Source organism: Schistocerca americana, chromosome 8 (genome assembly GCF_021461395.2).
Source record: "Schistocerca americana isolate TAMUIC-IGC-003095 chromosome 8, iqSchAmer2.1, whole genome shotgun sequence".
In the NCBI taxonomy this organism is placed as follows: domain Eukaryota; kingdom Metazoa; phylum Arthropoda; class Insecta; order Orthoptera; family Acrididae; genus Schistocerca; species Schistocerca americana.
In genome coordinates this window covers 21,046,669-21,073,470 of record NC_060126.1, presented here as the reverse complement: position 1 = coordinate 21,073,470, position 26,802 = coordinate 21,046,669, and the positions used below count along the sequence as shown (strand labels likewise).

The following is a 26,802-nucleotide window of genomic DNA, read 5'->3' as shown; positions in this document are numbered from 1 at the left end:
TATGTATTTGATGATCTGTAGACAACTTTGCAGCTTTAACCGTCAATGTAATTGAGAGGTCTGTGCAAAATAATTTACCACTGAAATCCCTGTTTGCAGAAAGAAAGAAAAGGTGGATGGTGCTTCAATACCGACAGCATCAGTAATTCGGCAGGTAAATTCGATAAGAGCCAATCATAATGCTCGATTCATTCACATCTTTTGTGCTGGGATATAGGAGCCTCTACATAGTGGTGGGAACGTTTGTGTCTGTTGAAAGCAGGAAGGGTAACACGTAATGGACTCAGGTATCACGTTAGGACCTCTGGGAAGAGTGCATTCGATGTTATTTTGCACTATTTGCGATTAAGCACGGTTAGACGCTTCTCTCATGCCACACTAGGAACAATGCACCAAGTGCTACTCTGTAATCAACGGTAAAGACACGTGCTGCCCTGAGGTGTCTCGCATATGGGATCTGCGTTAGCACGCCTTGAAGTTCTGTGAGATCAGTATAACACTGACTGTATGTCAACTTTCACCTGTGTCTGGCAGCAGCTCACAGCACATCCCTGGTGCGTCTGCACTCCTGCCCGGTAGCATCAGCATTGGTGCCTAGGTGAACACATATTTTTAGAGGAATTTCTCAGGTATCAAGTATGAGAGAGATGTCGCTGCCTCATGCATGCAGGCATTCGTGGGTGGTTTGACAGCTGACAGCTGTGTCGCTTTGCAGGGCTACAGGTGGCCTCATGTGTGGTCTACTGGACAGGTGGTGGCAGATGGTGTCTACATATGTTGATTACTTATCCACTGCATTATTTTGTGAGCAGGCTGAACTATGCATTGTTTGGGCAGTTTACAAGTTGGTTTCATGTCTGAACATCTGTGTACTGCATTATTTAGGAGGAGTCTGCATGTCTGTACTGAAATTATTTCGGTAATTTAGGAGCTATTCGTGTGTCTTCAGAGCGTTATTTAGGAGTAGTTTACAGGTCTGAGGCGTGGCTCCATTTATGTGTTTTGTATCAGTGTGATAAATATACTTCATCCCTAAATAAACTGTTCCAAAATAAATAAAGTACACTCCTTCCTTACTGTATCCAGCAGCCCAGCGCAGGCTCAGTTATTTTTGCGCCATTTTCCCCCTCCAGACCACCAACAGGAGGGATGACAGCGCCCTCTAGTGGCAGTATTGTGTACTAGGTCAGTTGGAGTGCAGACCTCCTGCCGAACACACTGAATGGTGTTGCTGTCTCTAATTGTTTAAATAAAGACTGGTGCACAGTTACGACAGTTGATGATGAGCAAGCATGTTTGCCAAGTCTTTTAGATGGATTATTATTTTGACAATTTACCAGTTGTGTGGGTCTCTGGGCGTAAATGTATTGCACTATTTACGAGTGGTTTGCATGTCTGTAGTCTGTGCAATGCGTCATTTGCAAAAAACTGCTGATTTATCAAAGTGGGAAACAATTGAGAATGGGGTGCCGAAAGGTTCGGTCTTGGGTCCACTGCTGTTCTTAATATATATTAATGACTTGGCAATCTATATTCACCTGGTACTTTTTGCTGATGATACAAGTATAGCTATCACACCCAACAGACAAGAATTAACTGGCGAAATTGTAAACAATGTTTTTCAGAAAATCATTAAGTGATTCTCTGCAAATGGGCTCTCATTAAACTTTGACGAAACACAGTATGTACAGTTCTACACAGTAAATGGAATGACACCATTAATAAATATAGACTTCGATCAGATATCGCTAGCTAAGGTAGAATATTCAAAATTTCTAAGTGTTTGCATTGATGAGAGGTTGCACTGGAAAAAACACACTGAAGATCTGCTGAAACGTTTGAGTTCAGCTACTTATGCTGTTAGGGTAATTGCAAATTTTGGCGATATACATCTCAGTATATTAGCTTACCACACCTATTTTCATTCTCTGCTTTCGTATTGCATCATATTCTGGGGTAACTCATCATTGAGTAAAAGAGTGTTCATTGCACAAAAGCGTGTAATCAGAATAATTGCTGGTGCTCATCCAAGATCATCCTGCAGACACTTATTTAAAGAGATAGAGATACTCACAGCATATATATTCACTTATGAAACTTGTTAGTAACAATCCAAACGAATTCAAAAGTAATAGCAGTGTATATGGCTACAACACTATGAGAAAGGATGATCTTCGCTACTCGAGGTTAAATCTAACTTTGGCTCAGAAGGGGGTAAATTATGCTGCTATGAAAGTTTTTGGTCACTTACCTAATACCATCAAAAGTCGGACAGATAGCCATATAGCATTTAAAAGGCAATTAAAAGATTTTCTTAATGGCAACTCCTACTCATTAGATGAATTTTTGGGTATAGTAAGTGGGTATTTTCCGAACGCCCACAAAAAAAGTAAATAAAAATTAAAATATTAAGTGTCGTATAATATTTTGTGTAATGTAATATCTTGTATAGACATATTTTATTAACCTGACGTGTTCCACATCATTACAAAGTGTCGTATTCATGACCTATGGAACAAGTACTAATCTAATCTAATTTTGACAGTTTACAATTAGCAGATGGATTTGTAGAGCATTATACATGAGTTATTTAGGAGTGGTTTGCAGATCTGTATGCTGTGTGGCATGTCTAGAGCATGTGTTCTGTGTCACTGTGATAAATATACTCCATCCCTAAATAAATTGTTCCAAAATAAATAAAGTACACCCCTTCCTCTCTCCATCAGCCCAGTGCAGGCTTAGTCCTTTTCCCACCAATCCCTAGGAAGAGGTGGTGATCAGGTGACTTAGGTTAGTAGAGGTAGCCCAAGTGACCTATCTCCCTGTGATTTTCTTAGGTTCGTAGAGAAACCACAAGTGACCTTTCTTTACTGACAAAATTCAATCTTGGCGCCAGTTCCTAGGAAGATGTGGCAGTCAGAAGACTTAGATTAGTGGAGACAGCCCAAGTGACCTATCTTCCTGCGATTTTCTTACGTTAGTAGAGATAACTGTTATGTGATGCATTATCCTGTTGTAATTTGCACTTCATGCCATTTTTCTGGGGGAGGGTGGTTAGTTTAGTGGAGGTAGCCCAATTGACCTATCTTCCCGCCAAAATTAAAACTTCCCGCCAAAAGCCGCTATCTTGGATGACATCACAGCCGCTATCTTGGATGACGACATCGCCACCATCTTGGATAACGGTACTTTGGCATAGAACCATACTTTGTCCCAATACTGCAGTCGCCTATACATGGCTTATAAAGGAGCCGCCGTTTCTGGTGTTTGTTCAGTTCAGGCGAGATTGTGTACTCAGTGATCGCACCTGAAGATGGCGGGCAGATGGATCGTCGAAATTTCATGTAGTGAAGATGACCATATCCTGCAGCATATCCATGGAGAGCATAAACATGAAAGGCGCTGGGAAAATCTACGGAATAACATTCAGTACCAATTGTTTCCCTCCTTCAGACAATGAGGTACTGTTCGATGATTATAATCTCTAATGTAACATCACCATCATTATGTCACTACACGACAAATGTCAGCTCTTATACATGACATCTGCTGCCCAACACAGCTGATCATATTTCACCTGATAGTAAAAGGAATGGATTGTGGAACAAAATCGAGGAATCGCTTCAGAGGTACTGTGTGTGTGTGTGTGTGTGTGTGTGTGTGTGTGTGTGTGTGTGTGTGAGAGCGCCCGCTCTGGGAATGTTCATATTCTCATGACGTATTACTTCAGCCATAAAACTGCAGAAATTCAACCGTACATGAACTTTGTCTGCTGCTAACATTTCCGCTGTAAAATGTCCTAGGGTAGAATTGAAACTCAGGGGATAGGAAATCAATGGTAAGATTTGCTGGTGACATCGCTATCCTCATTCAAAGTGATCAAGAACTACTCAGGACATGCTGAGTGGCACGAACATTCTAATGAGTAGAGATGTGAATTGAGGGCACATCGGAGAAAGAGAGTAGGAGAAGTGAGATTAGCAATAAACTTAACGTAAATACTGTAGAAGTAGACCAAGTTAAAGAATTCTGCTAACTTGAAAGCAAAATAAAACATGACGGACGAAACAAGGAGAATTTACAATGGGGACAAGTACAGCTAAAGAGCGTATTACTGACCAAGATAAGTCTACTCGTGTCAACCATCGGTGATAAATTCATGATGAAATTTCTGAGAATGTACGTTTTGAACACAGAATTCTATTGTAGTGAACTGCGAACTGTGGGAAAACCGGAACAGAAAAGAATGAAAGCATTTGAGATGAGGAGCTACAGAAGAATGTTTCATATTAGGTGGACTGATAATTAAGGAATGAGGAAGTCCTCCACATAATCTACGAAGAAGGAAACGTGTGAACAACAAAGACGAGAAGACAGAATGGGACGACTGGACCTCTGTTAAGACATCAAGGAATACCTACGTGGTGTCCACCTGCTTGCTCGCCTCCCATGCAAGCGGACCCGGGTTCGATCCCCAGCCGGGTTGGAGATCTTCCCCGCTCGGGGGCTGGGTGTCCCCAGTATCACTTCATCCTCATCATCGGCGCGCAAGTCGCCCAATGTGGCGTCGACTCAAATAAGACTTGCACTTGGTGGCCGAACTTCCCCGAATGGGGCCTCCCAGCCAACGATGCGATACTCTCATTTCCATTTTTTTTAGCTGCATGGTACTAGAGAGCGCTGTGAAGAGTAAAACCTGTAAGGGAAGACATAGATAGGAATGTGACCAACAAATAATAGAGTTCGTAGGTTGCAAGTGTTACTGTGAGATGAAGATGTTGGCACAGGAGAAGAATTCTCGGCGGGCCGCATCGGACCAGTCAGAAAACTTGACGAGAGCAAGCCGAAATATTTGCACCAGACAAAGTTTGGTTACGGCTTAATTCGCACAAATTTATTCTTCATCTCTACAATAGCTCGATGCCCATCTCGAATGGGAAGTGATCCTAATATCAAGATTTCGCCTGTAAATGCTGGTTAAGGGAAAGTTGACGAAAGACGGAGTTATTGTACGTAAACCATGGTACGTGGTCTGCTTTACAGAGGAGAAGCCGCTCTGTCTCTCGCGGCTTCAATTGCTCGGTAACGGCAGCCGTGTAGCACAGTGGTAACTGCCAAAAGCATACATGCCTCTAATAGTAACGTGTGATTGTAGCTTGTGTTCCAAAACTGAACAGCATAGAGACAGAGGTGATGACACATGCTGCTGGACCTGACCGTACTTTTTCAGGACAATGCTCAAGCACGTACAGTGTAAGCTGTGACTGATGGGGCTGCTAAGTGTTATACCACCTACTGCACTCCCCTGACTTAAGGCCTCGTGAGTTCAACTCGATTTCTCAACTGAAGGAAACACTTCACGGCATTCGCTTCAGAACTACTACAAATTCGTCGGGCAATAGACCGCGCCGCTCAAAGTGTGAACAGAACTGGCACTGCTAAGAGTGTCCTACGATTTCCACATCGCTGGCAGCGGCTTTTGCACAATGATGGTGACTACTTTGAAGGTCAATAAAACTATGAAAGACGTGTCTTTTTTGTACTAACTGTAAATAAATAGTAGCCACTATTAAAGTTCCAACCCCGCGTATTAAAGTTTCATGAGAGGGCAAAGCTTCTGTCCACATATCAGCATGGTTTAGAAAACGTCTACCGATGAAACTCAGCTTGTCCTCTTCTCACACGAGATCCTACGAACTATGTACGAAGGGCAACAGGCGGATTCCGTATTCCTAGATTTCTGTAAAGCATCTGACATAGTACACCGGAATAGGTTCAGAGATATATGAGTGGCTCGAAGACTTCTCGAGTAACAGAACCCAGTACACTGTCCTCGGCGGCAAGTGTTCATCAGAGACAAGGGTGTCGTCGGAAGTGCGCCAAGGAAGCGTGATGGCCGGCCAGAGTGGCCGAACGGGTCTAGGCGCTACAGCCTGGAACCGCGCGACCGCTACGGTCGCAGGTTCGAATCCTGCCTCGGGCATGGATGTGTGTGATGTCCTCAGGTTAGTTAGGTTTAAGTAGTTCTAAGTTCTAGGGGACTGATGACCTCAGAAGTTAATTCCCATAGTGCTCAGAGCCATTTGAAGCATTTTTGAAGTGTGATGCGACTGCTGTTGCTCTTCACGTGGGACAGGGAGGGCGGCAGTCTGCGGACGTCTGCTGATGATGCTCTGGTGTAGCCGCTGAGCCATTATAAGAGGATAAAAGATTTATAGTTAGTGTGATAAATAGCAGCTAGCTCGAAATGTAGCAAAATGCAAGTAAATGCAGATGAGTAGCAAAAAGAAACTTGTAACGTTCGAGTGCGGCATTAGCAGTGTTCTGCTTGACACGGTCAAGTCGATTAAGTATCTGGGAGTAATATCGCAAAACAGTACGAAACAGAATGAGCATTTAAGGTTTGTAGTTGGAAGGCGGATGGCAGAGTTCGGTTCATTGGGAGGATTTTAGGAAAGAGTGGTTCATCTGCAAGCGAGACTGCATGTAGGACAGTGTGATCAATTGTTGAGTACTGCCAGAATGTTTGGGATCCACACCAGGTCGGAGTAAAGAAAGACGCCGCAACAGTTCAGAGGCGGGCTGCTAGATTTGTTAGCAGCAGATTCGAACAAGACACAAGTGCTACGGAGATGCTTTGAGAACTCAAATGGGCACCGATGAAGAGAGGCAACATTCTTTTCGCGAATCACTACTGAGAAAATTTAGAGAACCGGTATTTGAGACTGACTGCGTGTAAGGACCGTGAAGATAAGATGAGAGAGAGTAGTGCTCGTTCAGCAGCATAAAAGGAGTCTTCTTTTTCTCGTTGCTTTTCCGTGTAGAACAGAAAAGGAAATGACTAGTAGTGACACAGGGCACGCCCCGCCCAGAGCGAGGCGGGCGCTTGCGGAGTCCGCATGTATACGCTGATATAGAAGAGGCAGCAGTTCGGAAGAGGTGAGTGAGATGGCGTTACAGACTGGTTCATATGTTACACAGACAGGCATAGAGGAAAACACTCTGAAATTTGAAAAGGGAATTAAATTTCAAGGAGAAGAAATAAAAGATGTAAGATCTGCCGATGGAACTGTAACACTTTAAAGGTCAGTTAAATGGATTGGATAGTCAACTTGCAAGAGATTATTGAATGAACGTCAACAAAACTAAAACAACGGTCATGTAAGTAGTAAAATTACGTGAGATGATATTGAGGGAATTACGAAACGAGACACTATCTCTTGTGAGCTTAACTACTGTTCTCAACTAGGCGTTAAAAACGCATCACTAATTGCTTCTTATACCAAATAAGAAATATTTGAGAACAACAAACACAATGCATCTGTACTTGTGCTTTGTATGGCTTGTCTCCACAGAACTTCATTGTAGGTATCTGATTTTTTACTTCCATTATAGTCCTGAATTAATCTCGATTTGTGTATACCATAATTGTAACTGCTGACTTGTGATTTTCTTATAAATTAAGTTGTTCCGGTTTCTCACCAGATACATTGATTTGTTTACTTGTAATTAATAAATTTTACATTTGGTCATAAAACAAAACTTCACACATGACACAAGATAACTTCAGATTGAATTGACTTATAATATATGTTTTCACTAAAGATGTCGTATTAATTTTATACGCTTCAGAAATTGGTAGTTAATGTTTGTAAAAAACTGATCTATAATTTACATTTTTGTACGTTAGTGACGCGCAATTCGGATATACAGAAAAAAAACTAAATTGGGTTTTGTGGTATCACAGTTTTATATTACAACCAGAAAATTAAAATTATGTGTTAATAATCATATACTCGAGCGCCATAACGCAGCTAATATTTAAAAAAGGATTCAGTATTGATAAGACTCAAGGCTACGTACCGAAAGCAACGAAAGCAATTTGTCAATATAGTGTTGCGATAATTGATAAAGGATCTTTAGCCAACGCAACGAAACCCCGTACCCATAGTACCACCACAAACAGTGAACGGAATTCCAAGACTTTGCTGCAGTGAGCAGGTTCAAACAGATGCGAGTTGCAGGGTTGCACCACGGGGACCGGGAACTGGAGCTGCGGCTGGGGGCCTCGCACTGCCGCTACCAGTCCGCAGTGGGCGGCCGGAAATCAGCCGCAGTTGGCAGCAATCGTGTCAGGAAAGACCGAGCTGCGTTCTTTCTGATTTGTGGACACGACTTGTCCGTCTCTAGGAAATTTACTGTACTCGAACTCAAAACATGTTCTAGAATTTGCAACAAACCGATGTTAAGGATGTTGGGCTGTAATTTTGCGGATCCGATCTTTTAGCCTTATTATATGCAGGAGTAACCTGCGCTCGGAACTTTACGCTGGTCGTGAGATTCGCAATAAATGCAAACTAAGTAAGGGGCCAACGACGTAGGGTTGTTGTTGTTGTGGTCTTCAGTCCTGAGACTGGTTTGATGCAGCTCTCCATGCTACCCTATCCTGTGCAAGTTTCTTCATCTCCCAGTACCTACTGCAACCTACATCCTTCTGAATCTGCTTAGTGTATTCATCTCTTGGTCTCTCTCTACGATTTTTACCCTCCACGCTGCCCTCAAATGCTAAATTTGTGATCCCTTGATGCCTCAGAACATGCCCTACCAACCGATCCGTTCTTCTCGTCAAATTGTGCCACAAACTCCTCTTCTCCCCAATTCTATTCAATACCTCCTCATTAGCTATGTGATCTACCCATCGAATCTTCAGCATTCTTCTGTAGCACCACATTTCGAAAGCTTCTATTCTCTTCTTGTCCAAACTATTTATCGTTCATGTTTCACTTCCATACATGGCTACACTACATACAAATACTTTCAGAAACGCCTTCCTGACACTTAAATCTATACTCGATGTTAACAAATTTCTCTTCTTCAGAAACGATTTCCTTGCCATTGCCAGTCTACATTTTATATCCTCTCTACTTCGACCATCATCAGTTATTTTACTCCCTAAGTAGTGTCTCATTTCCTAATCTAATCCCCTCAGCATCACCCGATTTAATTTGACTACATTCCATTATCCTCGTTTTGCTTTTGTTGATGTTCATCTTATATCCTCCTTTCAAGACACTGTCCATTCCGTTCAACTGCTCTTCCAAGTCCTTTGCTGTCTCTGACAGAATTACAATGTCATCGGCGAACCGCAAAGTTTTTATTTCTTCTCCATGGATTTTAATACCTACTCCGAATTTTACTTTTGTTTCCTTTACGTAGGGTAATCTTTGTAAAACCGAATTTGGATTCCATCTGGTCCTGGCGTTTTGTTTGCTTTCCAACTCCTTCAGTTGTTTTTCTACGACATCGACGTTTATTACTTTGTCGTCCGTACGGGACTCTCTGCGATGGTCGAATGATAGGTACGTCTGTAAGATTCTCGCGATCGAACGATTTCTTAAATGTGGAATTTAAAACTCGGGCCTTCCTTTTGCTATCGTCTTCTGCCAAACCAGACTGGTGAAGAGTTGACTGGATAGAAGCCTTAGCACCGATTAGCGATTTTACACGGGACCAGGATTTTTTGGGGTACCCCGCCGGATCTGTAGTCGAATTACGGCGGTGGTTGCTGCCGTATGCCTCACCCGTCGATCTTTCCACAGACGCAAGAATCTCTACTAACATTTGCCTCTCGTCACTTGCACGTCGTCTTTCGAACCGAGAATCCGACAGTTTTTGCCTACTCCGCAGTTTCCATATTTCGTTATTAAACCACGGTGGGGTCCTTCCGTCGTCAATCCACTTACTAGGCATGTACTTGCCCAGATCGGAACAGGAAGGGAAAGGACTAGTTGTGGCACGGGGTATCCTCCGCCACACACCGTTCGGTGGCTCGGGGAGACGTAGATGTAGACGTAGATTTAGCACACAGCACTGCGCACAGCAAAGCCTCGAGCGTCGGGAGCTGGCGGCGCAGCTTACGGCGTCCCGTTGCAGCAACTACAGCAGCGCGCGGCCGGCGGACCTGTTCGAGGCGCTGGCGCCGGGCGAGCCGCAGCTGCAGGAGCGCATGGCCTTCTGGACCTCCACCGCCGGCTACCCCGTCATCAACGTCACCAAGGACGGCAGCCAGGTGCAGCTGAAGCAGGTACCTCCCCTCCCCACTCCTCTACGGCCACTACGCCGCCCTACCCCTCCACCACAGCCTCCAGAAATCACGACATTCCCTCTAGATCCGTCTTAAGGACAGACGTGGGGAAAAATGTATTCTTGTACTTAAACATATATATCTCCAAAAATACACTGAAGAGCCGAAGAAACTGCTACACCTGCTTATACCGTGTAGGGCCCACGAGGGCACGCACAAGAGCCGTAGCATTACGTGGCATGGACTCGACTAATGCCTGGAGTAGTGCTAGAGGGACCTGACGCCACGAATTCTGCGGGGATCTCTTGTGAACACCACGTTGCAAGGCATCCCAGATATGCTCATCGATGTTCGTGTCTTGGGTGTTTCGTGGCCAAAGGATGTGTTTAAATTCAGAATAGTGTTCCTGGAGGCACTCTGTAGCATTTTCTGGCCGTTTGGGGTGCCGCATCGTCCTGCTGAACTGTCATAATGTACAATAGGCACGAATGGATGCAGGTGATCAGACAGGATACTTACGTATGTGTCACCTGTTCAGAGTCTTATCTAGACGTGTCAGGGGTCCCGTATTACTCCAACTGCACACGCCCCATACCATTGCAGAGCCTCCACCAGCTTCAACATTCCCCTGCTGACACGCAGTGTTCACGGATTCGCAAGGTTGTCTCCATACCGTGCGCTCGATACAATTTGAAACGAGACTCGTCCGACCAGGCAACATGTTTCCATCATCGAAATTCTAATGTCGGTATCTGCGGGCCCTGGCGAGGCGTAAAGCTTTGTGTCGTGCAGTCATCAAGGGTACACGAGTGGGCCTTCGGCTCCGCAAACCCACATCGATGAATTTTCGTCGAATGGTTCGCACGTTCACACTTGTTCATATTGGTTCAAATGGCTCTGAGCACTATGGGACTTAACTGCTGTGATCATCAGTCCCCTAGAACTTAGAACTACTTAAACCTAACTAACCTAAGGACATGACACACATCCATGCCCGAGGCAGGATTCGAACGTGCGACCGTAGCGGTCGCGCGGTTCCAGACTGAAGCGCCTAGAACCGCTTGGCCACTCCGGCCGGCACACTAGTTCGTACCCCAGCATTAAAATCAGAAATGAAATCCTTCTGGAAATTGCTGCAATCACCTCAAACTATTCTCTTCAGTCGTAGTTGGTCCTGTTCTTCTGGGATCTTTTTCCGGCCACAGCGACGTCGGAGATTTGATGTTTTACCGGAATCTTGATATTCACGGTACACTGGTGAAATGGTCGTACGGGAAAATTCCCACTTCATCGGTACCTCAGAGATGCTGTGTCCCATCGCTCGTGCGCCGACTATAGCGCCACGTTCAAACTCTTTTAAATCTTGACAACCTGACATTGTAGCAGCAGTAACCGATCTGACAACTGCGCCAGACGCTTCTTGTTTTATATAGGCGTTGCCGACCGCAGCGCCGTATTGTATCTGTTTACATATCTCTATTTGAATACGCATGCCTACAGCAGCTTCTTTGGCGCTTCAGTGTATTACAGCCGAACTAGTAAAACTTGAGACTGTTATGAACAACATAATGCTTGATATTTTGTGAAATTTTTGTTTGAAATTGCGCATCAACATACATTTTATAAGGATATGAATTTTTATTTATTGTTTCTATAATGTACCTTTTCTCGTAAACTAATCCAGCAATAAAACTGAAATTTCACAGTTTAAAGCTGCATAAGAGGCTAATAAAACTGTGGAACAGATTTTTTTTAAGGTCATAGTTGCTTTGAAATTAACTTTTCATTTTTGTTTGGCTCGGGACTGTTTTATTTTTCTCAAATTTTAAGGGGGGTAGGACGTCAAACGGGCCGACTTGGAGCAGGAGAGGCACCACAGGACATTTTAATTTCCACTGTCTATACTTTTACAAATAAATTCATAAAACTTTGACAGCATGACGAGGAAGGATTCAGGATTCATACCCTTAGCAGTGACAGCTCAAAAACGTAACAAAATACATTTTTTACATGTGAAATTTCATCATTTTTCACTTAACTACTGGCTGCATTTGTTGCTGTAGGTACACTTTTCTTCCTGAGTAAGAGAGATTCTTCCATGAATTTTGTACAGCATACAAACCATAGTTATAGGTGTATGAAACTCTACAATTTATTTAATTTATGAAAAACTGAATGAACTGTTACATTTTAAATTTCATGTTTAGAAAAAACTCAAATTTTATAGTTAATTATCTCAATTTTTACCACAGTTTTTTAATAGGTTTGGAAAATTCTAGAGTTTCATTCACCTGAGAGTACTGTTCGTATGCTGTGCAAAATTCATCGAAGAATCTCTCTCACTTAGGAAGAAAAGTGTACCTATAGCAACAAATGCAGCCAGTAGTAAGTGAAAAAAAGATGAAATTTCACATGTAAAAAAAGGTATTTTGCTAAGTTTTTGAACTACCACTGCTATGAATGTGAGTCCTCAATCCTTCCTGGTCATGCTGACAAAGTTTTATGAATTTATTTGTTAAAGTATATACAGTAGAAATTAAAATGTCCTGCAGTGGCTCTCTTGCTCGAAGTCGGCCCGTTTGTCGTCCTTAAAGCAGAACTTTTCTCAGGAAAAAGATAACAGAAAAGCACTGCACAGGATTATTCAGTAAGTAATTCTTAAGAACTATCCCAAATTTCAGGATGTTACCTTTTATGGTTCCTGATAAAAGGTACATTACAGCTCAAAAAGTCAGTTTATAGCAATTCGCATTTAAAGCTTTTTGACATTATTTCTGTACCTCTAGTGACTAATGTTCTCCAAGTCCATAACCTTTATTCTCTTCGTCGTCTTCCTGGTCTAATCTCTCCCCCTGCCTCCTTTCGCTTGGCATGTTTCCCATTTTTTCTTCTGCTGCCTGAGCTTTGTCCAGTCGCGCTCCATCGATGCTTCAGTGTGAACGCACCTGGATGGAAGTCTAGTCTCTACAGGCACTTAATCCTATCTACATTTCCACTAGACATATATATCATGTAACTACCCTCACAACAACTGAGGACACAAATACTGTTTTTGGACAACGCATCCTATGTTTTCGCATGTACACATTTTTTGAGCAGTTCAGGACTGGATAGGTACTTGAAAATTGGTTTTATAACGTCTAAAACAGCATGTGTCAAACCATGTTTGTGGGTGTATCGCTTTCCACTGGCTTCTGCCAGAAGATATTTTCACAAAGGGGATGTTGAGGATTATTATCCGTGGAAAGCTTGTGCAAGAATATTGTCCACACGGCTTGCTGCATTGTTTTCACACTATGTAGGTTATCATTGATAGTTTTTCCATGGTATAATTGTAAAGTGTGGATTTCCTTGTCTGTCAGTCTGTTAACACCTCCCAGTGGCCTTCCACCTTCTAAAAACCACGTTTGTAAAGAAAGGAACAAACAGACATAATCTTTCTGGCAGCCTTTTAGACTCACCTGCAGTTCGTTGAAGGAAAAATTAATGGAAAAAAAATAAATTCTAGCATAGAGGAGGTGAGGTGTGGATGACAGCTCAGAAAGAGGTGGCGGGGGGCAGCGTAGCAGGCACACACACCCATACAAACTTTTTTAAAACATATTTCTAGCCAGAATTTGCTTATGAAACTTTCCGATGAATTCTTAAAGAATCAACGTAATAAATTATGAAATGAAAAAAAATCAAATTTTTTCGCAATTTTGCCCTACGTCTACCCTTCATCAGTTGACATTCTAGTCAAAGCAGCGACTCATCAAGATCAGTCCCTCTAAAACTTAGGCAACAATTATGCGGTGAACTGTTTGCAGTTTCCGTATCCATGACTGTTACCTTAGTGATTACGACCGCCCTTCCCAATTAAGAAGCACACTAAAATGTTTTGGACCAACTCTTGTTTGTAAACTAATATGGAAACGCCGTCTGCTAACTGTCGAACAGAAACACCTCAACAGGCAGAAGCTTTTGACTGACAGAACGTAGGGACGGCGTCCCTTCGCCATCCCCCACGCCTACAATGCCTGCATGTGACCTATCCTCTCCTACGCAAATGTTGCCTCGATATCTGACAACCCGTCATTCCATCAACCCCTGCAAGTTCATCGAACAACACACTCTCGGCCTTGCTTCCTGAATCCACATGCCTTCCCCTGTAACAGTCTTTTACGAGGTCATATCTTTTCCCCACCTCCATGTTGACACTAAACACATCTGTACATCCTACACTCCCCGTAGACTCGACTATAGTAACTTCATAGTTTCCCGCTTAGCTACAAATCCTGGTGTGCTGCGACGCATATAACAACACATTCCGCGCGCTCTACACTTATACGTTTTCCATATCCTCTCCCTGCACAGTTTTAGCAGACTCCCACCTCCTGGCAGTTAAACCCGCCCTGACATCTATCACTCTTATCAGATTTGACTAGCCCTTCCGCACTACTTTCTAATTGCAGAGCTTCCCTCCCTTTTCTTTCCTCCTCTTGACCTTATCCAGACACACATCCACTTTTCTATTTTCTTTTAGTCATCAGTCGTCTGACTGGTTTGATCCAGCCCACCACGAATTCTTCTCCTGCAAACCTCTCCATACCATATTAACATCTACATCCTATGTCCTCAATTATTTGTTGTATAAATTCAAAACGTTGCCTTCTCCTACAGTTTTATTCCCTGCACAGGTCCCTCGAGAACCACGGAAGTTATCCCCGATCCCTGATGTCTTTTTTAACAGATGTCCTACTATCCTGTCTTTTCTTCTTGTCGGTGTTTTCCATATATTCCGTTCCTCTCTGACCTTTCAGCCCACCTAATTTTCAACATTTTTCTGTTGTACCACATCTCAAACTCTTCGATTCTGCTCTGTCCCGCTTTTCCCGCACACCACAATTGGATATTATACAATGCTGCGCACGAACTATACCTTATCAGAAATTTCTTCCTTAAATAGAGGCCTCTGTTAGACAGCTGTGGACTTGAGCCCCTCTGCCTGTGCTAGACTACTTTTTACACCGACCTCGCTTCGGCCGTCGTGCATAATTTTGCTTCCAGTGTAGCAAAATTCCTTTACTTTGTGATCCTCAATTTTGATGTTTACTTGCTCGCTATTCTTGTTTCTTGTACATTCCGTTACCTTTGTCTCGTACCAGTGTACTATGAATGCATATTTGTACCAATTCCATCCAACAAGTCCTGTAATTCTTCTTCACGCTGACTGAGGATAGCAATGTTATCAGTGAACGTTATCGTTGATATTCTTTCATCCTGTAATCTGATTCCATTGTTGAACGCCTCTTTTATTTCCGTCATTGCTTCTTCGATGTATAGATTGAACAGTACAGGCAAAACACTGGATCGCTGTCTTAAGGACTTTTTACCTAAGCACTTCGTTGTTTGTCTTCCAGTCTTTTCGTTCCCTCTCGGTTCTTGTACAGTTTGTCCCTCCCTACAGCTCACAGCTCAGCGCTGTTTTTTTCTGAATTTCGAACATCGTGCACCATTTCATATTGTCGAATGCTTTTTCTAGGTCGCCGATGGTGTGAGCGTGTCTCGAGTTTTCTTCGACCTTGCTTTCATTATTAAACCCAACGGTCAAGAACTGCCACCCTGGTCCTTTTACATTTTCTAAAGCCACACCGATGGTCGTCTGTCAGATCCTCAGTTTTCTTTTCCATTCTCCTCTCCATTAATCTCGTCAGCAACTTAGATGCACGAGCCTTTAAACCGACTGTGCGATAGTTTTCGCGTTTATCTGCACTTGCTGTCTCCAGAATTACGCGAATTATATTTTTTCGACACTCTGATGGTACATCGCCAGTCTCACGGACTCTACACACCAACTTGAATGGACGTTTCGTTGCCACTTGCCTCAATGATTTTAGAAATTCCTGCGGAGTATTGTCTTTCTCCCTTGTACCCTGTCCCTCAGAGCCCTTCCCGCTACTCCTAAATGCAGATCCCGACTATAAAGTGGTAGTGAAGTATAATGCACTACAGTTGATCCTTACATATGAAACTCGCTTCACGTCCCCGTTTTTAAGGGTGTCGTGACCTGTCCTGTGCACGCACATTGGATGCATATTTCTCCCGAACCGATGTAAAGCAGTGGCTATATGGCGCAATGCCGACAGAAGTCGTCCTCCACGGGTGCCAACATTGGCTATAGTTAACGGCCGATAGGGAGGTCGCATCAGTTGTGTTGTGGGGATAGCACGAGCGATTCTGATGACGAGTTTTTGCATTGGCTTCTGCTAGTGAAGAACATTATTCTTAGCAAAACACTTGGAGGAAAAGTTTTGGGTGCGCCAGCTTAATGAAGACAGATCTGCAGGAGACTTTTTCGAAACTTGGATCTGTTTGTGAAGTTACCTAAATAATTTCCAGGACTAGAACATTTTTGAAACTATAAGAAACGAGGCAACTGGCCAGTGTAAATTCAGGGCAGGTAACGGTTCAGAATTAAAAACTTGTCATAAGCAAACATTCAACATTATTTAATAACATTTCCAATCTTATATAGGGTATTATTAACAAGAAATTATAAATGAGTAAGTGCGTACGAGCTAGATATTGGCTATTTTCGCCGTCGTTCTGTGCCGCCAGGATGAGTTATCGGACTGGAAACAGACACGTTTACGATATTGCAGTGCCTGTGTTCTTACGAATTACGATGCAGATTTTCTTCGGACATGCACGCACGACCAAAGGAACAGGTACTGCGGTAACTCTAGCCGTTACGAAGTACATGCGACGTATCCGCAGTTGCGAGTACGGATATTCGTCAGCTGTGTACTGGAACGACGACACTTTTGATTCGTGCTCGACCGGGACCCGCTTATGACGAGCAGTTACCAGCTATGCGACCGCGACTCAGCTCAGCGCCAGGCCGAAAGATCCACGTGTGTCTGCGACCTGTACTCGTACGCCCGTTACGTGTGTACGTGTACAGGTGTGGCCGCGAGCCGTGCTCGGGTAGCCATCTGGCGACAAGCGGCAAATCCGCCTTCCACTCCCGGTCGAGCACGAACTCGGTGTCGTCATTCCAGTACACAGCTGATGATTGTCGATAATCACAACTGGGGATACATTTAATCTAGGAACGTGTTTGGTCTATCAACTCGTCGGTCCGTAATCAGCCACCATCGGCTGTTGTCGGATTGGGCTTCCCCTTCCATTGTGGGGACTTACATTCTAGTCTCGGTGTTTTTTCGTTCCTACGTCTGCCGCTGGTCGCCAGACTTTGAATCGTCAGAATTAAATTTTATTAGGATTCTCGGAATTAATCTCAGCCGGGGATCTGCTTTACTTTCGCCAATGCACACCAGACTGAAAAATTAGCGTCTGCAGGAATCGTGACTGCAGAATGTTACTCACTGGGAAACGTTGAGGCGTACCTACACCAAGTCCCCGGAATGCCGCAGACGAGAGAAGCGGTCGGATCCGGCAGGGCTGGCGAGTCCGGCCGGCCCCTGCTGCCGTTTCCCGTCTGCTGCAGGCGAGCGGAAATATCCCGCCTTCTCATTTGGTCAGTGGACAGACAGAGGCGAGCTTCCGTCGAGGTGTCCGTAATTCGAGCGTCGTCCGACATCGGCGTGGCACGCCTCAAGTGTGATGTGGGCAGCTGTGCGAACAAAAGATGAACACGCAGTGGCGCCCCGTACCGTCGCGGCGCATGCTGAGTCCGCCTGACGACGCAGATCGCAGCCCGGCACCGTCGGTTCCCCTCAGAGAGTCTGCACGACTGGGCCCCCCGCGCCGCTGCCACGGCCGAGTGGACGGCGTACGCTGCCGAGTCGCACTGACGCGGCCACCTACCGAGACAGGTGCGAGACTGGCGGACCCGTGCCAACTGCAGTGCCGTGGTCAGCCGCGTAAGGTTCCCCAGTGGAGGCTCTGTGATGCCAACAGCCCAGCTGGAGTCGTCACACAGGTTCTCGATTGCCTTTAAATACGGAGTGTTTGTTGACCGGGAGAGATGACCTCCGTCACACCACAAAATGTTCCGAGGCCACACGTCATCAACTTCAGTCCTTGCAAGAAACGTTATAGCAAAGCCTATTCGAATGTCTGCATCACGTGCCAAAAGTTGGTGATTGATGTGAAGTTAGTACGTATACCGTATGACTCTCGTTCGCAGCACTCTTGTAACGTCGGACCACGGAACGTCCAGCTGCCCTGACACGGCTGGCGCACTGCCAGCAGGTCGCACATCGCGTGCGGCAGTATAACTCCTTCATCAGTTTGTGGCGCAGTTGGCCGTCGGCCTCTCCCGGGAGCAATTCCCGAATCGCCAGTTAATCTCAACTTCTGAATTACGCCCTTCAACCCCGGTGCGGAAAGAGGACGTCTCAGAGTTCCTTTAACGCGTCGGTACTCCAAAGGGCGCCATCACTGTTGCTGTTGTTTCTATGAAAGAGCTTTACAAGTAAAACCCTGCTCCCCACGTCCAGACCCGTCCTACCTGTCTGGAACAGTGATACACGCTGATACTCGTGTTTCAACATCAGGCGCGTTGTGGGGCCCCTTAGGGACACGGCATAGAGACGTGGAAACAAAACCGATGTGCACTCCGTGTGCATACCGGGTGGAGTCACTCCAGACGTGGAACGCATCTTCCTGGGTGCCACAGAGAGCACAGGGTGCAGCCAACTGCAGGTGGTGGCTCACGTCGGTACCAATGATATGTGTCGCTTTGGATCAGGAGAGATTTTCTCTGGTTTCGAGAGGCTAACAGAATTGGTAAAGGCTGCCAGTCTTGCCAGCAAGATGAAAGCAGAGGTGACCATTGCAACATAGTCGACAGGACCGATTGCGCACCTCTGGTACAGAGAAGTGGTAAAGGCTGCCAGTCTTGCCGGCAAGGTGAAAGCAGAGGTGATCATTTGCAGCATAGTCGACAGGACCGATTGCGCACCTCTGGTACAGCGCCGAGTGAAGGGTCTGAATCAGAGGCTCAGACGGTTCTGCGACCGTGTAGGCTGCAGATTCCTCGACTTGCTCCAAAGGGTGGCTGGGTTTCGGGTTCCGCTGAATAGATCAGGTGTCCACTACACGCAGCAGGCGGCTACACGGGTAGCAGGGGCTTTTTGGCGTGGACTGGGCGTTTTTTTTTATTTGCAGGCGGAACACAGCAAGAACGTAGATACAGGCACCGTCAGTATAACAGTTGTAAATTGTCATAGCTGTGTTGGGAAAGTACCAGAGCTCCAAGCGCTAATACAAAGCACTGATGCTCAAATCGTTATAGGCACTGAAAGGTGGCTAATGCCGGATATAAGCTCAGCCGAAATTTTTGCAAATAACCTAACGGTGTTCCGAAAGGACAGGCTAAACACGGTTGGCGGTGGCGTATTTGTTGATGTTGGAAGTAGTTTATCTTGTCGCGAAATTGAAGTAGATATCTCCTGCGAATTAGCATGAGACGAGGTCATTGTTAGTTCAAAGAAAACTTGTATTTGATTTCAAACACGTACCCGACTCATACGAGCATATTTCGTGGTGACTTTAATTTACCCTGGATATGTTAGCGAAAATACATGTTTAATTCCGAAGGTACGCATAAAACATCATCCGAAATTGTGCTAAATGCATTCTCTGAAAATTATTTCTAGCAGTTAGTTCATGAGCCCACGCGAGTAGTAAACGGTTGTGGAAACACACTTCACCTCTCAGCAACAAATAATCCTGAGTTAATAACGAGCATAAAAACGGATACAGGGATTGGTGAACACAGGGTTGTCGTAGCGAGACTCAATATTGGAACCCCCAAATCCCCTAAAAATAAACGAAAAATATACCTATTCAAAAAAACAGATAAAAGTTCACTTGACGTCTTCCCGAGAAACAATCTCCACCCCTTCCAAATTAATAATAAAAGTGTAGCCCAGATTTGACTTGAATTCAAAGAAATGGTATCGGCACAAATTGAGAGTTTTATACCAAATAAATTTACAAACGATGGAGCTGATCCTCCTTGGCACACAAAAAGTGTCAGAACGCTGTTGCAGAAACAACGAAACAAATATGCCAAATTTAAACAGACGTGAAATGCCCAAGATTGCCTATCTTTTACAGAAGCTCGAAGCTTAGCGCGGACTTCAATGCGAGATGCTTATAACAGTTTCCACAACGAAACCTTGTCTCGAAACCTGGCAGAAAATCCAAAGAGTTTCTGGTCGTATGTGATGTTAGCGGCAAGAAACAATCAATGCCTTCTCTGCGCGATAGCATGGCAGATACTATCGAAGACAGTCCTGCCAAAGCAGAGTTACTAAACACAGCCTACCGAAATGTCTTCACAAAAGAAGACGAAGTAAATATCCCAGAATTCGAACCAAGAACAGCTGCCAACATGAGTAACGTAGAAGTAAATATCCTCGGAGTAGTGAAGCAACTTAAATCACTCAATAAAAGCAAGTCTTCTGGTTCAGGCTGTATACCAATTAGGTTCGTTTCAGAGAATGCTGATGCATTAGCCGCATACTTAACAATCATATATAATTGTTCGTTCGACGAAAGATCCGTACCCAAAGACTGGAAAGTTTCACAGGTCACACCAATATTCAGGAAAGGTAGTAGGAGTAATCCACTAAATTACAGGCCCGTATCATTGACATCGATATGCAGCAGGATTTTGGAACACATACTGTGTTCGAACATTACTAATTAAAACGAATAAAACGGTCTATTGACACACAGTCAACATGGATTTAGAAAACATCGTTCTTGTGAAACACAAATAGCTCTTCACTCGCATGAAGTGTTGAGTGCTATTGACAAGGGATTTCAGATTGATTTTTGGATTTGCGGAAGGCTTTTGACACTGTACCACACAAGCGGCTTGTAGTAAAATTGCGTGGTTAAGGAATATTGTCTGAGTTATGTGACTGGATTGTGATTTCCCGTCAGCGAATTGGTAGTAATTGACGCGAAGTCTTCGAGTAAAACAGAAGTGATTTCTGGCGTTCCCCAAGGTAGTGTTATAGGCCCTTTGCTGTTGCTTATCTATGCAAACCATATGGGAGACAATATGAGCAGCCGTCTTAGGTTGTTAGCAGATGACGCTGTCGTTTATCGGCAAATACAGTCATAAGGAGATCAAAACAAATTACAAAACATTTTAGAAAAGATATCTGAATGGTGCGAAAATTGGCAGTTGATCCTAAATAACGAAAAGTGTGAGGTCATCCACACGAGTGCTAAAAGGAATCCATTAAACTTCGGTTACACGATAAATCAGTCAAATCTAAAGGTGGTAAAGTCAACTAAATACCTAGGAATTACAATTACGAACAACTTAAATTGGAAGAAACACATAGAAAATGTTTTAGGGAAGGCTAACCAAAGACTGTGTGTTATTGGCAGGACGCAGAAAATGCAACAGATCTACTAACGAGGCTGCCTACACTACGCGTGTCCGTCCTCTTTTAGAATACTGCTACGCGGTATGGGATCCTTACCAGATAGGATTGACGGAGTGCATCGAAAAAGTTCAAAGAAGGGCAGCACGTTATGTATTATCGTGGAACAGGGGAGAGAGTGTCATTGAAATGATACGTAATTTGGGGTGGACATCATTAAAAGAAAGGCGTTTCTCGTTGCAGCGGAATCTTCTCACGAAATTGCAATCACCAGTTTTCTCCTCCGAATGCGAACATATTTTGTTGACACCGACCTACATAGGGAGAAACGATCACTATCATAAAATAAGGGAAATCAGAGCTCTTACTGAAAGATATAGGTGTTCGTTCTTACGGCGCGATATACTAGATTGGAATAATAGAGAATTGTGAAGGTGGTTCGATGAACCCTCTGCGAGGCACTTTAATGTTATTTGCAGAGTATTCATGTAGATGCAGATGTAGACGTAGAACGAACCAACACTACTAACAACGCAAATCCTGCAGCGCACAATCCGAACATCATTCTTGTAAAGCTGGGTGCCTATACGGTAAGCAGTTTTCCTTCTATACTGGCTCAAGTAGCCAAACTATAACCACTCTGCACATTTACAAACATGCGACAAGAGCCATCATACGTTTCAATTTGGAGAATGGCTTCTATCCCTGTCAGCAATTCGCTTTCGCTTAGGCCAACTATGCACCTAATCTTTAGACACTGTTCTCTGGCTCCACCCCCCAAGTAGCTTCTATATTCTTGTCTGAACTGCTCGTCGCCCACGTCTAAGATAAAAAAGGCTGCAATCCAGAGAAATACATACACAAAAAACTACGTGAAATTTAAATTTATATTGGATGTTAAGAACTTCCTCTTTTTCAGATACCTTTTCGAAGTATAGGCAGGCTACATTTTACAAACTCTCTGCTTCAGCCGTCATCAGTTGTTTTGCTCCGCAGAAAGCAGAACTCGTCTACCACTTGTGATGTATCATTTCCGAATCTAATTCCTTCATCGTCACGTGATTTAATCAGACTTACCTTTGCTTAACTTTCGTCGATATTACCTTATAACCTCCTTTCGACAGGCTATCCATTTCATTCAGATACTCTTCCGAGTTCTTTATCGTCTCTGACAAAATCCTGTTGTCATCGGCGGAGCTGAAAGTTTTAATTTCTTCTTAATCGGCTCTCCAGATTTCTGCTGGTGTCCCCTTTACCGCTTGCTCAGTGTACAGGACTTGCCTCACTGCGCCGCCCGCCGGCTTCGGCCCCTCGCGTACAGTAGCTGCGCTGTGCCGCGACACCTCGCCGACTCGTGGAGTCTCGGAATGTTTCGGAGTGGAAGTGAAGTGCTGTAGCGGGCGCTGTGGCACGCTCTAGCTGTTTAATTATGTAGTGTCTGTGAGGTATGTCGTTGTGTCATTTAGTGTGCTCCAGTCGTCATGATGTGCAGTTGTCATATAAAAGAGATTATGTCGTAACATTTAAACTGCACTCTTAGGTGCCTGCTTAACCACCGAGTAACTGAATCAGTTTTTTAAGTAAACCACAGGAGAAGGCAGGTGGTTCAATGTTTATTAATATATCGAACGTATGACACTATTATTAATAAACACTGATCCACCTACCTTCTCCCACGATTTCATTAAAGAACCACGATTCCTCTATCATCTTTCACGATTTAATGTTAAAACTCTGATCCATTCACGTCGTTTATCGAAAACTATTTTCTCATGCGTTTCGCCGTCTTGTCCTGTCCGACTCGTCATTTCCCATCTTCACTTTCCATTATTCACCACGCACACAATTACCAAATGCAATATCCAACAAAACCGTGGACACCGCAAGTGCACTTTTGGGTACAGTCAAAGTACTCGTATATAGGTGAACTGGAGATTCGGATACCCGAGTTTGCAGTTGGGAGAGGGTTTGTTGGTATCCTGGTGTAGGGGTGAGTTACATAGGTGAGCTGGAGGTTGGGATACCGGCTTTCGTATTTGTGGGGGGAAGGGGGAGGGAGGGGTTATTGGTATTTTGTTATAGGGTGCAGCTATATAAGTTAACTGCAGATTGGGATACTGCGATCTTATGCTGTGTGTTGAATGATTTTGTCGCCTTTTGTTTTTTGGCAGTTTAGAGTGTTTTTTTTCTGAATGTTACGCCTCGAACGGTGTTGTATTTATTATTGAATTTATAGCTTATCATCACCCGAGACCCCTTTTTGCCGTGTTTGTCCCACTAATTTAATTGGCTTTAGTCAGTGTGTAACATGGGTGCGTATTCCAGAATTGAAAACAACTGTGTAAGTTGAAATGACAAGTTTAATGTAGCAAATTTTAGCACAAAAATTAGAGCTTTTACACAGTTTTCAACTCGACGACATAAAAACAGCGCAATGGATAACGCATCTCGCCAACATCAAAAAGTGAAGTAATCCTACACACAACACTATTAAATATTAACTCTCTGAAAGAACAGTAATCCTAAGCACAATAATATAAAAGTTAAATTGGAAGTTTCTTTACAAAACTGCTCCTACACATATGTTTTGATGTTGGTCGGTACTACGAAAATCGTCCGATTCCGGTTCAAAGTTTGGTACTATTTAGGATGACAATCAAGTCTACGGTAGATCGTTAGTTACGTGACAAATGTGAGCGCAAGATTAGCCAAGGCCGCTCGAGTTTACAGTGGACACAAGCTGGTGAAGCAACACAGTTTAAGCCTCTGTATGCGGTGTTTGCCTTCATCTGCGACAAGCTGCCGACTGCAATGGAATGGCGCTCTCTCCCACTGAAATTCCTACAAAACTAATCAGGCCTTTGCTGAACTTTCCAGCAGAAACTTCCCCTGTGTTTCTCGTTATGCGAGAAAACATGTACTCAGCCCTAGTCTTAGTACGTGGCGATATACACGCGCGTGGTTGGAGCAGCGTGCATACTATAGTTCCCTCTCAGTTCTCGCAAGAGCAATTAACTAATTTGGCTGGTTCGTTTCTCCACAGTTGGAGCTAAACGTTGCTAGAGCTGGATTGCAGCCGCTGTGAGTGCAGTGTCCACACAAATTTCTTCTCTGAGTCGTACAGAGTGATAAACACTCCGTTCTGCACTTGACGCCAGTTCAGAGACGAATCCCCGAAAATTTCTCTCTTGTCCTACTCACGGCAGAACTACGTCCGCCACTTGGGTTCATTTATTCTTCACGTCACGGCCTTTTTCGATCAATAGGAGCGTTCCTCTTATTTTGTGGAAACTCTCTCTACTAATCGCAATGTCCATTCTATCAAACTGCGTCGAAACTTCAGTATTTTTCTCCTTCCTTGTGCGTTTCCGCCAATCGGACGTTTTGTGCCCCTTCTTGAGGTCTAAAGTATATTGACCTTTCCTCGTGTCACATGCGCTGGACGCGTCATCGAAATGCGTTACTAGTTTTTCTTCGCGTCCCATAGGAATTCCGAAACGTAGCTTTCTGAAGCCTTTCCTTTGTCCCTTGCGTGGCCCTCCCTCCTGAATCACCTGGTCGGGTCGCTGACCTTACTCCTGCCAAACCTTGAAGTGGCTTCCGTCGTAACCCTTGCAGCGCGCCTTCGCTACGCCGTTGCCCACCTGTATTTTTCAAACTAAAAACGACTCACGTTGCCTGTTCCACCTTCCGCTCAAAGACACGCATACGGTGTGTTAATTACCGTCGATTTACTGTCAACCCTTTTTGCAATACATACTGAGAGGTAAATGTTCTCATAACCGCCGAAGAACGTTAGGTGTAATATTCACCTTCTTGTTGCGATGTATAAAGTTCTCATGTAAGGTGCGAATATGATCATTTATTCTGGCACCTTACAAGTGGATAGGTTCGTGGCCGCCATGTCGGATACGCTCGAAGTAAGGGTTTCCGGGATAGTGGAGAAGTCACTAGCTGGAGCCGGCAGGTGGTTTCCCAGTCTCCAGTAATCCTCACTACTCGATTATTACTCAGTTATTACTACAATTCGAGTGCCAAGTGCAGGTGCAGCACGACACGGTCGGTGACCTGAGTGCCCGTTGTTGGCAGTGGCAGTTCCAGCTGACGCCGTCCGGGGACGGCGAGGCCGCAGCGCCGTGGCCCATCTTCATTACCTTCAACAACGGCTCCCAGCTGGGTAGCGACGACGTCGTGCAGAGCGTGTGGATGCTCGACGACCAGATGGACATCACCGTAGGTCTGTCGGAGGGAGAACTGATACTCCTCAACTACAAATGGACCGGTAAGACACCCACACAGTTTCTTTTGTTCCACATTCGAGACGCGTTTCGAAAACATTACTTTCAGATGAAACCCGAATGGCTGAACTATGCTAAAGGCAAAAGTCTGTTTAAGAAAGGAGATAAAAAAATACTATAAAATTTCCGTCCAATTTCACTTTAGCCAGCATTCCCAAATATTCAGTCGGCCTCTTAACCATCTGATAACAAATATTACATTATCCAAAGGAGGAGACGAGATACTGGCAGGAGGGGTCGCGAGTCGTGCGTGGGTAGCTCAGTCGGAAGAACATTTTCCTGTTAAAAGCAAAGGTCGCCAGTTCGAGTCCCCGTCTGGCACACAGTTTTAATCTGCCAGAAAGTTTCGTATCAATGCCTACTACGCTGCAGTGTGAAAATTTTATTCAGTATGTTGTCCAATCCTCACAAGGAACCCCTCAGTGCAAGATCGCAAGTTCTCTCTTTAATAAGGCTCATTTCTAATTATTAGCTGCTAATGACTCACCGTGTGCATCAGAAGGGCCACAGAAAATGAGTGCCCGACACGTGCAGAGAATACCGATCTATGGGGTGCATGTATTACACTTCGCAAAGTGCACATCGTCGACATTGGAGAAACGTTAAAAACAACGAATGAAAACTTGCGCACCACGTGATCACAGAGGTTGGAACCATCAGTGTCAGAGGCGATCTCCTTGGGAGTTACAAACCGAGCAGGGCGTTCACCTAGGTATCCCCTATCAAAGAATTATATTGGTGCAACGGGATGGTGAGAACTGATGGAATTTGATGTCATGCAGGCGAATTCAAAAGTCTGTCGAGCAGCTTACCATGAAACCGGTTACCCATTAAGGCGTAGCTGCACGTAATGTGATAACACGTTTTATAGGCTGAATTTGTCCTGATGTTCCAGCTGGTATGAAATGTAATGTCACACGTTTCAGGAAGGATAGTTTGCTCTAAAAAAGTACGATTTTTATACGCTTACCAGGAATCAAGCAAAAGCAAGTTATTTTTATCAGCTATTGGCCTAAAGCAGCGCTTATGCCATAGTTGTAGTTCTCTTACAGCCATTTTTCCA

At 44.3% G+C, this 26,802-nt stretch overlaps 1 protein-coding gene across 1 annotated transcript in view; it reads left to right on the top strand.

Moving 5' to 3' along the window:
* LOC124544900 (aminopeptidase N-like) overlaps window positions 1-26,802 on the top strand; it is a 132,837-nt gene that overhangs the window by 73,194 nt on the left and 32,841 nt on the right. Inside the window, exons 8-9 of the mRNA XM_047123632.1 lie at window positions 9,934-10,084; window positions 25,486-25,723. Coding sequence (XP_046979588.1) covers window positions 9,934-10,084; window positions 25,486-25,723 — 389 coding nt within the window. The remainder of the gene's footprint in view (window positions 1-9,933; window positions 10,085-25,485; window positions 25,724-26,802) is intronic.